This window comes from Saxophila tyrrhenica (genome assembly GCF_035928015.1).
Source record: "Saxophila tyrrhenica strain CCFEE 5935 chromosome Unknown scaffold_14, whole genome shotgun sequence".
In the NCBI taxonomy this organism is placed as follows: Eukaryota; Fungi; Ascomycota; class Dothideomycetes; order Mycosphaerellales; family Extremaceae; genus Saxophila; species Saxophila tyrrhenica.
In genome coordinates this window covers 422,194-433,808 of record NW_027041746.1, presented here as the reverse complement: position 1 = coordinate 433,808, position 11,615 = coordinate 422,194, and the positions used below count along the sequence as shown (strand labels likewise).

General features: G+C 57.1%; 4 protein-coding genes across 4 annotated transcripts; 2 read left to right on the top strand and 2 right to left on the bottom strand.

Annotated features, from left to right (window-relative positions):
* Positions 1-3,467: 3,467 nt before the first annotated feature.
* Positions 3,468-4,586, bottom strand: LTR77_008483 (uncharacterized protein; the record flags this gene model as incomplete). Its single annotated transcript, XM_064805715.1, has 1 exon — positions 3,468-4,586. The coding sequence occupies one exon, from the start codon at positions 4,584-4,586 to the stop codon at positions 3,468-3,470; it is 1,119 nt and encodes a 372-aa protein (XP_064656175.1).
* A 348-nt stretch (positions 4,587-4,934) lies between these two features.
* LTR77_008482 (uncharacterized protein) lies at positions 4,935-6,517 on the bottom strand (the record flags this gene model as incomplete). Its single annotated transcript, XM_064805714.1, has 2 exons — positions 4,935-5,008; positions 5,101-6,517. 2 exons carry the CDS (start codon positions 6,515-6,517, stop codon positions 4,935-4,937), a joined length of 1,491 nt encoding a protein of 496 aa, XP_064656174.1.
* Positions 6,518-7,257: 740 nt separating this feature from the next.
* Positions 7,258-8,251, top strand: HRT1 (RING-box protein hrt1; the record flags this gene model as incomplete). The annotated part of the gene is made up of 3 exons (XM_064805713.1): positions 7,258-7,359; positions 7,422-8,105; positions 8,126-8,251. The coding sequence occupies 3 exons, from the start codon at positions 7,258-7,260 to the stop codon at positions 8,249-8,251; spliced, it is 912 nt and encodes a 303-aa protein (XP_064656173.1).
* A 1,056-nt stretch (positions 8,252-9,307) lies between these two features.
* Positions 9,308-11,558, top strand: LTR77_008480 (uncharacterized protein; the record flags this gene model as incomplete). The annotated part of the gene is made up of 2 exons (XM_064805712.1): positions 9,308-11,249; positions 11,500-11,558. 2 exons carry the CDS (start codon positions 9,308-9,310, stop codon positions 11,556-11,558), a joined length of 2,001 nt encoding a protein of 666 aa, XP_064656172.1.
* Between the last annotated feature and the right edge of the window lie 57 nt (positions 11,559-11,615).

The following is an 11,615-nucleotide window of genomic DNA, read 5'->3' as shown; positions in this document are numbered from 1 at the left end:
CAGGTGAAGCGCTCACGCAGTGGAGATGGCTAGCGCGGACGAGAAGGCCCGGTGAAGATACTTCCGCCAGTGATGCTCCTTCTCAGCCCGGATATCAAGCCATGAAAGTCAGAGCTGGTTCCTGCGCGCTTGTGAGGATCCGAGAAAATGGAATCTGTCTGTGCCCTCTCGGGATCTGTCTTTCGCCTCAAACTCTGTAGCCACAACCGGGGGATCTGTATCTTCGACCAGACCTCACTCCATCAATCTATGCCTGCATGGCTAGGTGGAAGTCTGCTCAGACTCTATGCGCAGCAACCAGGGCGGACCCTCAATCAATCAATCAATCACGAGCGCCACTGACTACACACTCAATCTGGATAACGCGTTGGTGTATGTGGGTCGGTCCGGCTTCCATCTGGTGATCTGCGCGAGCTGCAACGAGCGGCACAAGCCGGTCACCCAACGGCCAATGCGGCCTTTTATTGTGATGATGACAAGGATCTCTTCCTCTTGGACAGCCACTCCTCTGTAATTATTCGACGTAATGCTCGAGGTTTCAGCGGCGAGCGAGTAGGCCTGGCCAGACCAGCCAGACCGTCTAGCTAAAGCTGACGAGTGACCTTGTTTTTGACCTGCTAGACCTGCTATACCCGCTAGACCTGCTACACCTGCAGACGGGCAGGACTACGAAGTGAAGCAATTTCACGATTGCGCGACGTGGAGAAGCGCCGTAACCAGCAATTGCAGTAGAAAGCTACTAGGCTTCTCCGAGGAAGTGAGTAGGCGATATGGGCTGGACGACATCAACCACACCATGCACCGTATCTCGATTGATTGAGAAGCGGCGATTGGACTCCCCCACCCCTGGCGGTGCCTGGCGTCGACTGCGACATCGTGCATACAGCCACAACAGCTCCGCTGCACGACACATCAACAATCAACCTCCAAGCAACCTCTTACCTAACATGATGAAACCCCTTTGAAATCTGATCAGTGATCACAAAGGAATCACAAAGAGCAAAGACCTAGTTCTCTCAATGACTCGTAGCGACGAGCGTCGATCATGCATATTACTCTTTAGGCCCGCCGTTGTGGCTGTGCCAGTATTGAAAACCGTTGGAGTTCCTGATGATCTGTCTCTCGTTGTTGTGAAACCTCGTCTCGAGCCCGAGTACTGCTCTCAGGGTCTGCTAGCAATGAGGGGCCGACGGCGGAAACAGCGCCGCGTCGAGAAGCTGTTTTTGTCATCACATGCAACGAATGCACAACCAGGGTTCGAGCAGGGCCGGCTATACGACCTTCAGCTCAATATTGTCTGCACAATCGTGGCCACCACCTCGCGTCGCTGCACGCCGCACGCCGCACGCCGCAAGCAACTACCTAGAACAGAGCTTGCTTGACGAGCTGAAGAACGATTCTGGTTCTCTCGCTGCGGTCGAATGGCGTTGTCGAACCACGGTACTGGATGGCTTGTGAGAACGCCATCCCGTTGCCCCCCGTTCCAGTCGGCTCTACTGCTGCCAACCGAGCATCCACTCCAGCATCCATGTAACCGCTGTCTTCTAGGTAGGCTATCTCCCAGACTATGGTCGAGCACGATGACAATTGCTTGTACAGTAGCCCGGATACCCAACGCCGCCGGCTAAACCACCAGCCGTCTTGCATATGCACAAATGCAAAGCACAAGCAGCAACGAGGAGCCTCGCTAGAACCACCGCCACCAGTAGTTGCTCGTGTGCAACCGCCTCGTCTAGGAAGACATCCTCGTAGACCACTATAGGCAAAAAACAACCAACCTGCTGGGTCCAACCACAACGTCCATACTACCAAACCAGAGGTACCCACAACCCCTCCTGTTCCCGTTGACAGAACTCTATCGCCCTCCCCCCAGCCCGTCGACATAACTCTATCGCCCTTCCCCCAGCCCGTCGACACGATCTACCATCCTCGTCTAATGCATCACCCTACATCCCGGTCGACATAACTCTACCACCCTCCCTGCAGCACGTCTAATGCACCATCGTACATCCCCGTCTGCACAATTCCAAATACAGCAAATGCTGACGGGACAGACAGACGCGCACGCCGACGCTCCAGGGCTTCCCCGTCCCGTCAGGTCGTTTCGTCCGTAATGCAGGGTGACGGTGACGATTGCGTGCTTTCCGTTCTTCGCAAGACCCTCCCGCGGGACGACGCAGGTACGGAAACCAAATTGTAATGAATCGACCCGGAGGCAGGCCCGACAGCTGCGTCGAGCACTATCGGCTGCCTCCTCCTTGACCGTCGAAGTTCATGGTAGCCGGGCGGAGTCAGATGCTCGTTCTAGAGGCTGGGCTAGGTGGGACAGTCTTGTAGGTACTACCTACCTACAGCGCCCAAGCAATGAGACCAGCAACCAGCCGCCTGCCCCTTCTCCTCACGAACGCGAACTCTCCAACATCCCCCGTCCCCCATGACATCCCACATCCTCCCACCCCTGGGTGTCTGTGCGGTGCGGGCGGGGTGATGGAGAAGCAGTCCCAGCCGCTGCAGACGAGAGCCAGGTTGCGGCGTTTCGATGAGTTCTTCTCGACCGGTTAGCGTGACGTCTGGGGACGCGGGCAGGCCGTCGCCGCATGCATGGAACCGCAGTAGACGTGAACTGACGGGGTGTCCGAGACGTGCTGTGGCGGGGTGCCCGAGACGTACGTCTGTCTGCAGGCAGGTGCCCTGCGCGATCAGAGACGGCGTTGGGGGAAGACGGGTTCGAAGCGGTCGATGGAGGGGAGGGAGACCTCGAAGAACCAACTATGCTCTGTGCAGGGCTCGAGGGAATGCCATCAGCCCGCGAAGCCACCGCCCGATATACTCTTATTGCTCGAAGCCTGACTTCCCGATGACCAGCAAGCAATAGCGATCATCTGTTGAAGATTACAGTCGTTTCTGCAGCGGGTATCGCTACCCGATGGGACGGTCGAGACGCTTTGGTAAGACGATTCCGGGATGATACCATCTGCTGGACGTCATGGCCCTGTAGATGAGAACACTCGAGAGACTAGCTTCCAATAGTAGCCATGACATGGTCTTTGACCTCCTTCGCAAACTGGGCACTATCTGCTGGACACAGCAGCTGGTAGCCCACGGGTGGTAGGTTCGCTGAGAGGGTGAAGATGGGGTGTATTGAAACTGCCAAACCGAGTGTCAGCTCGATAACCGACCCTTTTTCAGTCTCTGGATGTTAGACATAGGGCCCAGGTACCGGGAGTGTTCTGAATGAAGAGTTCCAGGTTGCTGACCGGAGAGCGCAGTCGAGGAGACGATATCTCAGTTCGGAGTCCCATTCGATAGACAACGGCAACCGCTCTGTAACCCCTACCTAGGCCAAACATCAGCAAAGCATGGATAGCTAACAATGAGACAGCGACTGACGACGGAGACGTGGCGTTGATGTAGGACATATATACACAGAACCCTCCCCCACCTCTCGCACCGCAACCACACCTCCACTACTTCCCGCCCTCAGTAACCACACTCCCCTTAACCGCCACCCCGCCCTCAGGCGTCTCCGTCCAAATCTCCCACCGCCCCTCCCCCGTCCTCGTCCCACAAAACGTCACGGGCTCATGCGCGTACAGCGGCGCGAGATTTCGGTACTCCACACTCTTCACCACCTCTTCCCCCGCTTCTCGTAAGCGCTGTTGTAGGAGCGTGATCATGAACACGTAACTCAGCGGGCCGTGGAACAGAAGCGTGCGGTGGCCTTCGACTTCGCGACAGTACTCTGGATCGAGGTGGATAGCGTGCGCGTTGAATGTTAATGCTGAGAAGCGGAAGAGTAGCTTCGCGTCCGGGACCATGGTGTGTTTCCAATCCGCCTTCTGTTGCGGTCGCAGCTCCTTCCCCTTCGCCCGTCTCGTCTGCTCCTCCGCTTCAGCCTTACTCCTCTCCCGCATAAACACAATGTTCCTCGTCTCCACCACCGAACAGACCCCGAAATCCTCCTCCCCATCCCGCCACAACCGCTGCCTCACCCGATGCTCCAGCGTCTCTTTCACTCCTTCCTCCCCCAACCGTGCTTGCTCCGCCATCTCCACCTCCTCCGCGGAAGCCTTGGCCTGCCGCCGTTCAATGGAAACAAAGACCTTCTCCTCCCCCTCCCGCCCTTTCACGGAAACAGAGCGGATGAACTCCGCACATACACCCCTACCCCCATCGAGCACGAAGGGGTTGGAGTGGTTATACCGCACGCGCCCACCAGCCCACATGCGTCGGACGAAAGGGTCGCCGGGGGATTGGTCCGGGTTGGTGCCGTCGGGGAGCATTTCCGACGAACGCTTTGTTGGTTCGAAGTAGACTAGATGGTGGGGGAGGGGTAACATAGGCGGGTTTGGTTTCGCTGGGGCCAGGATGCTGGGTGGGGAGTGGGAGGACGGCAGGAAGTCGGACAGGGTTATGGACAGGCGGTGGGAGGTTTGCGGGGTGAGGTCGTCGAAGATGGGGGAGATTTTGCGGGATTTCAGTTCGGATTCGAGGTGGGAGAAGGTGGATTGCCATCGCTGGTAGGCTGGGCGGAGGAGCGTGTAGGCGAGACATTGGGGGCGGAGGAGGCGGGTAGGCGTCGCCATGGCTGTGGAACGGGGGAGGCGGAGAGGGATGAATAGGTGAGAATGCAGGGAGAGGAGAAAGGCTGTTGATTTTTTGTCTGGTTGACGTGGGGTTGGAGATTGGAGATGCAGCTTCCCCAGATTGCTTCGAGTGGCCTTTATATCCGGCGTATTGCCAGGACGAGATGAGAGAAGACAGAAGTGCAAGGAGTGACAAGAGTTGGACATCTATCTACCTTTCCATCGGCCTTCCAGGCCCTCCTCATAATCTTCGAGCCCAACTTGCCGTAGCAAGAGGCCGTCCCGACTTCCGCCACAAGGCCATGGATCCCCTCCCAAGCACACGCTCGTTGCCAGAGCGTCCAGTCGTCAAACCCAGACAGCAGATGCCCATCGCCGTAGACATCCGTCCCAACCCGTCAAAAACTCCACAAGCGCCTTCGCTATGCACATCAAAGTCAAACAACCCTCCGAAACACCCATGCCGTCTGGATGCCCCCATCCTAATTGCTCAAAACATTAAGCTTCAACATACGGCGTAAATCGTCCTCCATCGTCCTGATGTCCTGTTGGCCCCCAGAGCCACTTCCAGTACGCGGAGAAGCGCCCGTCGCTGGAACGCCATGCCCCGCAGAAGGAACCGAAGAACTAGTACCATTAGGTAGTGGTAAAGGCGGCATGGTCGCGGGCTGTGAAGCACGGATGTGCTGGTCGAGATAGTTGCGAGAGAAACTATCCGGATCGAGTTGAGGTGGTGGCTGGCGGGAGTGGGTGGGGCTTGTAGGAGAGAGCTCGCCTGAGAGCTGTTGCTGGCGAAGACTCGACGGGCGGGGTGGGGTGTCGTGCTGCGCCGCTTTGAACATTGGGGAAAGGTTGCGGTTGCCGTAATGCAGGGAGTAGTGGTTCTGCTGCTCTGCTAAAGGAACAGGTGTGGATGGACCAGAAGTCGGCCGCTGGAAGGGAGACGGGGTCTGGTAGGGGCTCTCTGCATTTCGTGGATTCGAGTTGCCGCGTGGTGCGCCGTTACTCGGCGATGGAGGGGGTGGAGTAGCATTCACGTTAAACAATAAATCCTTCAGCGACTTGGTGTATGCGTCTCGATCGCCGTCGTTCTGAGAAGGCGAAGCATTGCCGGACGAAGAGCTGCGTTGTGGCGGGACTGGACGGTCGTTGCGTGGCACAGTCTTTGGACTGGGCATGTCGAGATCGCCATCCATCTCCCGCAAGAAGACGCTCTTGCCGGACTGCTGGAACGCATTCCTCGGCTCCGTAGCTGGCGGAGCTCGTCTCGCGGCCATCTCGGGAGACCGCAGGCTCGCACTGCGGCTCTGCTCTCGCTCCGCTTTGTCCGCTTTGAAGAACAGGTCCAATGGCGACAGCTGTGCATCCCGTGGTGGAGCTGGTGCAACAACCTCAGCTTCTGGCGACGATCTTTCGGCCTCCGGTGTCTTTTCGCCAGCCATGCGTGCTCCTAAAGATTGTTGCTGCGCGGCTACGTTGGGCACGGATCTGGAGAAGAACTTCGGTACTGGTAGCGAGGACGGTGCGGGTGATGCTTGGAACGTTGGTCCCGCATACGCCTGCTCTTTCGCTGGTGTTGCTGGGAGTATGCCGCTGCCCATTGACACAGGTCTCGCCTTTGCTCCATTGCCTTTGCCGACGTTGCCGTTCTCTATGGGCGGTGCTCCAGTTGCGACACTCTGGTGTCTTTGTTTGTTGTTGTTGTTGTTCTTCTTGGGCTGCGGACTCGCCATCGGGTTGGTCACTGAGTCGGATACTGTTCCATCGATTTGCGGCAGTGATTGAGAGTGGTTCTTCTTGTGCTTGTTGCGCTTGGTTTTGCTCGGTTGATTGGATGGTTGATTGACCGGAGGCTGTGCAGGCTGCTGGTTCTTGTTTTGTGATGCGGGTTGACCGTTTTCGGCCGGGAAGCTGGCGGGTATGCTGGCCATGATCGCTGAGTGAGACCTCAACGTTATGCAGTCTGGTGGTAGGGAAGCGACAGTTGAATCGCTACGTTGGAGAAGGCGCGTATCGCCTCTTCGGTCTTTGTGGTGTTCGTAGGCTGGTGGTGAATGCGGTAGTGAAGGTAGACATCGGCGAGATTGATAGTGACGGTGAAGATGTAGTATGCAAGAGCTCGTCGAAGTCTTGCTGTGGTAATGGTCGTGTCTGAGGTGGGTGCGTTGGAAGAGAGAGTCGACAAGTGCTTGCGCCGGCTGGCTCATAGCGGTCTTGGCTTACCACGCCGCTTCCAGATCGTGGCGTCCGGCCAACCTTCCGGCTCGCGATGGAACAAGGCACCAGCCGCGATCCGACAATCGATAAGCGTCGTGCACCTTCAAGCAGGAAGCTTTTGTCATTCTTTACGATTCAACTCGCTGCAACACATCGAGACACGAGTAATTCACACTCCCAGATACATCGCGGAGAGTCACCGACCAGCAGCAGGGACCAAGTAAAACCTATCTTGAACCTTAGACCTGCAATCCTTCTAGGTTGTCGCCTTAAAAAGCCCCGCCAACCACGACCTTCACATCATCACCACTTCCTTAACCACGAGGGAAGGATCCGCTTCGACCAGCTCACCGGACCTGTGGAGTACCACAGGCCAATCGAAGAAGCGATAATACTGCTCTTCCCGGGAGCGCAGCACGATACTGCTTCAAAAGCAGTAGCGAAATCATAGGCCATGGCTGATGTGGAGATGATGGACGCTGCGCCAGCGGCCAAGGGCAGCAAAGCTGGTGCTGAGAGCAGCGGGGAGAAGAAGCCTAGATTTGAGGTGAAGAAGGTGAGCTTCGACATACAACCGGGCATATGTGAGGTGGAGGAAGAAGCTAACGTGAGGGACAGTGGAACGCAGTCGCGCTGTGGGCGTGGGACATCGTCGTCGACAACTGCGCCATCTGCCGCAACCACATCATGGACCTGTGCATCGACTGCCAGGCCAACCAGGCTTCGGCGACGTCTGAGGAGTGTACGGTGGCTTGGGGGATCTGCAATGTATGTGCTTGCATCACAGAAAAGTTGGAGCAGAAGCTGACATATGTGGCAGCACGCCTTCCACTTCCATTGCATCTCGCGCTGGCTCAAGACGCGTCAGGTCTGCCCGCTCGACAACCGGGACTGGGAGTTCCAGAAGTACGGTCGCTAGAGGAGGGGAGGGGAAGAAGCAAGAGCGCCACGACTGCAAGCATGGTGAACAAGGTCAACGGAAGCACGAACGAATCAAGGCGCACAAGAGGAATGAGGCATGGGCATCGAAGCTCGGCGTGGCTGGCGTTATGTGCTTCTCGGCAAATGCTAGCGGTTCACAGCACCGTCTGCACCAGCATAGACGTTGCGCTAGCCCTCAAAATGAAAGCTCCAAACACATGTCATCTCCATTCTTTACTCCGAAACCGCGTTGCCCACCCACCCCATCAGCTCCCCTCCACAGTAATCCCCTGCGCCCACGCCCCCCTCCCCGTCCTCGCCGGCAACCACGGCAACGGATCCTTGTTGAAGAACGGCCACGGCGGTACCACCACCAGAAACGTCAGCGCGGTTCCTCCCAGCCCAATGTAGAGTGTCTGGTAGATGTTCTGGGTGACGAAGCCGACGATGAAGGCGAGGAGGCCGGAGAGGGAGAGGAGGGTGGTGGAAAGGGTTTCGGCAAGGCGTTGGCCTTTGAAGTCCTGTAACATGCGGAGGTTAGTGAGAGGATGGTGGGAGGGCAGGAGGAAGGGATGAGGTACGATTTCGCCTTCGTAGATGGTACGCGCTTGTTCTAGGAGGTCGTCCATGGTGCGTGAGGTTGGTTCGTTCAACAGCTGGTTGGGGGTACGGTACATGTAGCTACGTATATCTGGTCTTGAGGCTTGCAGCCAATCTACCCCAATCGGGCTGGTGGCATGTGAGCAATGCTTGTTTCCTGCGAGGCTGCAGAGGCTTGCCCAGGATTATCGCCGCGCAATGCAGTGTCACATGTTCGTCCTCCCCAAGGCTCGTAAAGAAGTCTGACGGTGACTCAACACTTCATTCGATTCTCGTATACGAAGACCGCGATCTCCAAGACTCCCGACGACCGACTTCCTTGATTCACTTCACTTGCGCTTACCCAAAGCAGACACGTCGGTGGTCCGCGCTCCTAGAAAGTTTACATCAGATTCTTCCCCTTCGCCAACTTCCTCAACCCTTCACCAACCGCCTGGTTACACCTCATCCAATACACCCACTCAAGGCTCATATACGACATCTGCAATGTTTTGACTCACCGTCCAACATCACGAACAACACTCGCTGGCCCACCACCAGCAGCCAATAGACACCTCACCATCACCGACGACAACAACTCTGGCTGTGCTTGAGGCATTTTCGCACTCTCGCGACAACCATCCCCTCTACAACGACCGTCCACGCGACGGCTTAGACTCCAATACCATCAAGTTGGCGGGACTCCAGGATCTCCAGTTCTCCCATATCCGCCCTCTCCTCGGACCATTCTGGTTCGTGTGCGGAGGCGACATCAAGCAGCCGCCATAACTTCACCGACCGCGCGTACAAGGGGCTTTCAGACATTGGAAGCGCACGATTTATAGACTTAGAGCCTGATGGGTTAAATTGCTGGCGCTTATAGAGTGTGCTTAAGGGGGTGGAAATTCGCTTCCCCGAGGACGACGATACAGAGGATAGAAAGGGTTGCCACTTGAGGAGGCAAGAATAGGAATCGTAAAGAAGACGAAAGAGAAACGCTCGCGATGGCATACACTCCGCGCTCCGGACGGTCGCAGACCAGGTACAGCACCCCTGAGCCTGATCTCGACGACCACCGCAATCAGCCAGAGAGCCTGCCTACTGTCACTGAGCCATACCATGGCAGGCGCCGTGGTACGCTTGCCAGCATCGCGAGTGCTGAAAGACCGCATGCAAGCCCTGAGCTGGCCGGCCAGTCTTCGAGGCCCACCATGGACCAGCTGGAACTGCCGCAGATGTCGCACTACAGCTCCATCGCTCGGGACTTCGAGCATGCCGTAGACGACAACAGGAGCGTCAAGAGCGGTAGGAGCAACAGATCCGTGCGATCGAACGCATCGAAGAGGTCCGCCGACGAGGACTGGCACAGAGAGCGGCGGGGATCTAGCAGCCCTGTTGCTGCGCGCCGGACTACTTTCAGACGGGCCATCCACAACAGGCAAAAGGAGAACGGACACGAGACGCGCGACAACTCCAGCGACCGTAGCACGTCGCCGCCGAACTCTGTCGATGCATTCGCTCATCCGCCACCACCACGACCGCGCGGCAGAGCTGGAACCGCGAACAGCAAGGTACCTTCACTGGACAACGTGTCGTTGAACCGCTCAGCCTCCAATTTGACACGCCCAAAGCGTCGACCCACGTTTGGTGAGGAGAATGGCACTGCAGGTGGGAGGACCGATGCAGCTTCCATCCGTAGCTCGGTTCAGGAAGACGTATGCTTCCCACCAGAAGACCCCCCAAACACCTACACCATCGACTTCGAGGACCTGGAGGAGTTTGTTGCACAGACTCACACCAAGACCCCAGTGGCGCATCCATTCGCACAGAGCTACTTCGGAAGCCAGACTGCCCACCAGCAGAAGGTGTTCCAGGATCTGCGCAAGAACGAGGGCGCTCACAACGTCCCGGTTGATGGCATTGCGAAATATGCCAGGGATGATGAGGTTGACGAGGAGAAGAAGGCCGAGCTGGAGTCTGAAGAAGAAGAGCTTACGAACGCGCAAACCGCTGGCGAGATGCAAAACCGTTTCACCTTCTTCTCCTCCGAGATCGATGAAACCATTCACGCGCCAGAGCTCGGCGGTCTGCTCATGCCCGGCGAGACCTTCCGCGACCTCTTCGAGCTTGGCCCAGAAGGCGGCGTCTGGTGGCTCGACATGCTCAACCCATCCGAGGAGGAAATCTTCACCATCTGCGGCGCCTTCCGCGTCCATCCTCTTACGCGTGAAGACATCACCACCCAAGAAACGCGCGAGAAAGTGGAGCTCTTCCGCAGCTACTACTTCCTCTGCTTCCGCTCCTTCAACGCCATCGACAAGGACAGCGAAGACTACCTCGAGCCCATCAACATCTACGCCGTCGTCTTCCGCGAGGGCCTCCTCACCTTCTCCTTCTGCCAGAACCCGCACGCCGCGCACGTCCGGAAACGTATCGGTCGGTTGCGCGATTACGTCAACTTGAGCGCGGACTGGATCTGCTACGCCTTTATCGACGAGATCGTCGACGCCTTCGCCCCCGAGCTCCGCGATCTCGAACGCGAGACCGATACCATTGAAGACTCGGTCTTCACGGCCCGCTTCGAGGACTCCCGGGCCATCCTCAAGCAAATCGGCGAGTGTCGCAAGAAGGTCATGGCCATGATCCGCCTTCTCGGCGGCAAAGCAGACGTCATCCGCGGCTTCGCGAAGAAATGCAACGAAGCGTACTCCGTCGCCCCCAGAGGCGACGTCGGCTTGTACCTCTCCGACGTGCAGGACCACGTGGTGACCATGATGTCGAACCTAGGGCACTACGAGAAAATGCTCTCGCGCAGCCACGGGAACCACCTCTCCCAGATCTCGCTTTCTCACATCGAGCAAGGGACGCGGGGGAATGAGTTATTAGGCAAGATTACGGTCTTCGCGACGATTCTCGTGCCGTTGAATTTGATCGCGGGCTTGTTTGGTATGAACGTGCATGTGCCTGGGGAGGGGGCGAGCGGGTTGGGGTGGTGGTTTGGGATTGTCGGGGTGATTTTGGCGTTTACTGTTAGTTGCGTGTTGGTGGCGAAGAGGATGCGGTATATTTGAGTGGAAGGATAGATGGGTGAGGGCGGTGGATGGTTTCGTTTGCTTCGTGTTTTGTGTTGGTAGAGTTTGGGCTCCTAGAATTTTAGATACTCCCCATTTGAGTCTGCTGGGATTTTGCTGCACAGTGTCACCGTCGCCGGCTGGTACTGGCGCACGAACGTTGGATGGGGTGGTCAAGGATTGAACGTAGTTGGTATGAAGCTATTGTCCTACGAACTTCGCAGGGAGACATTCGTCTCAC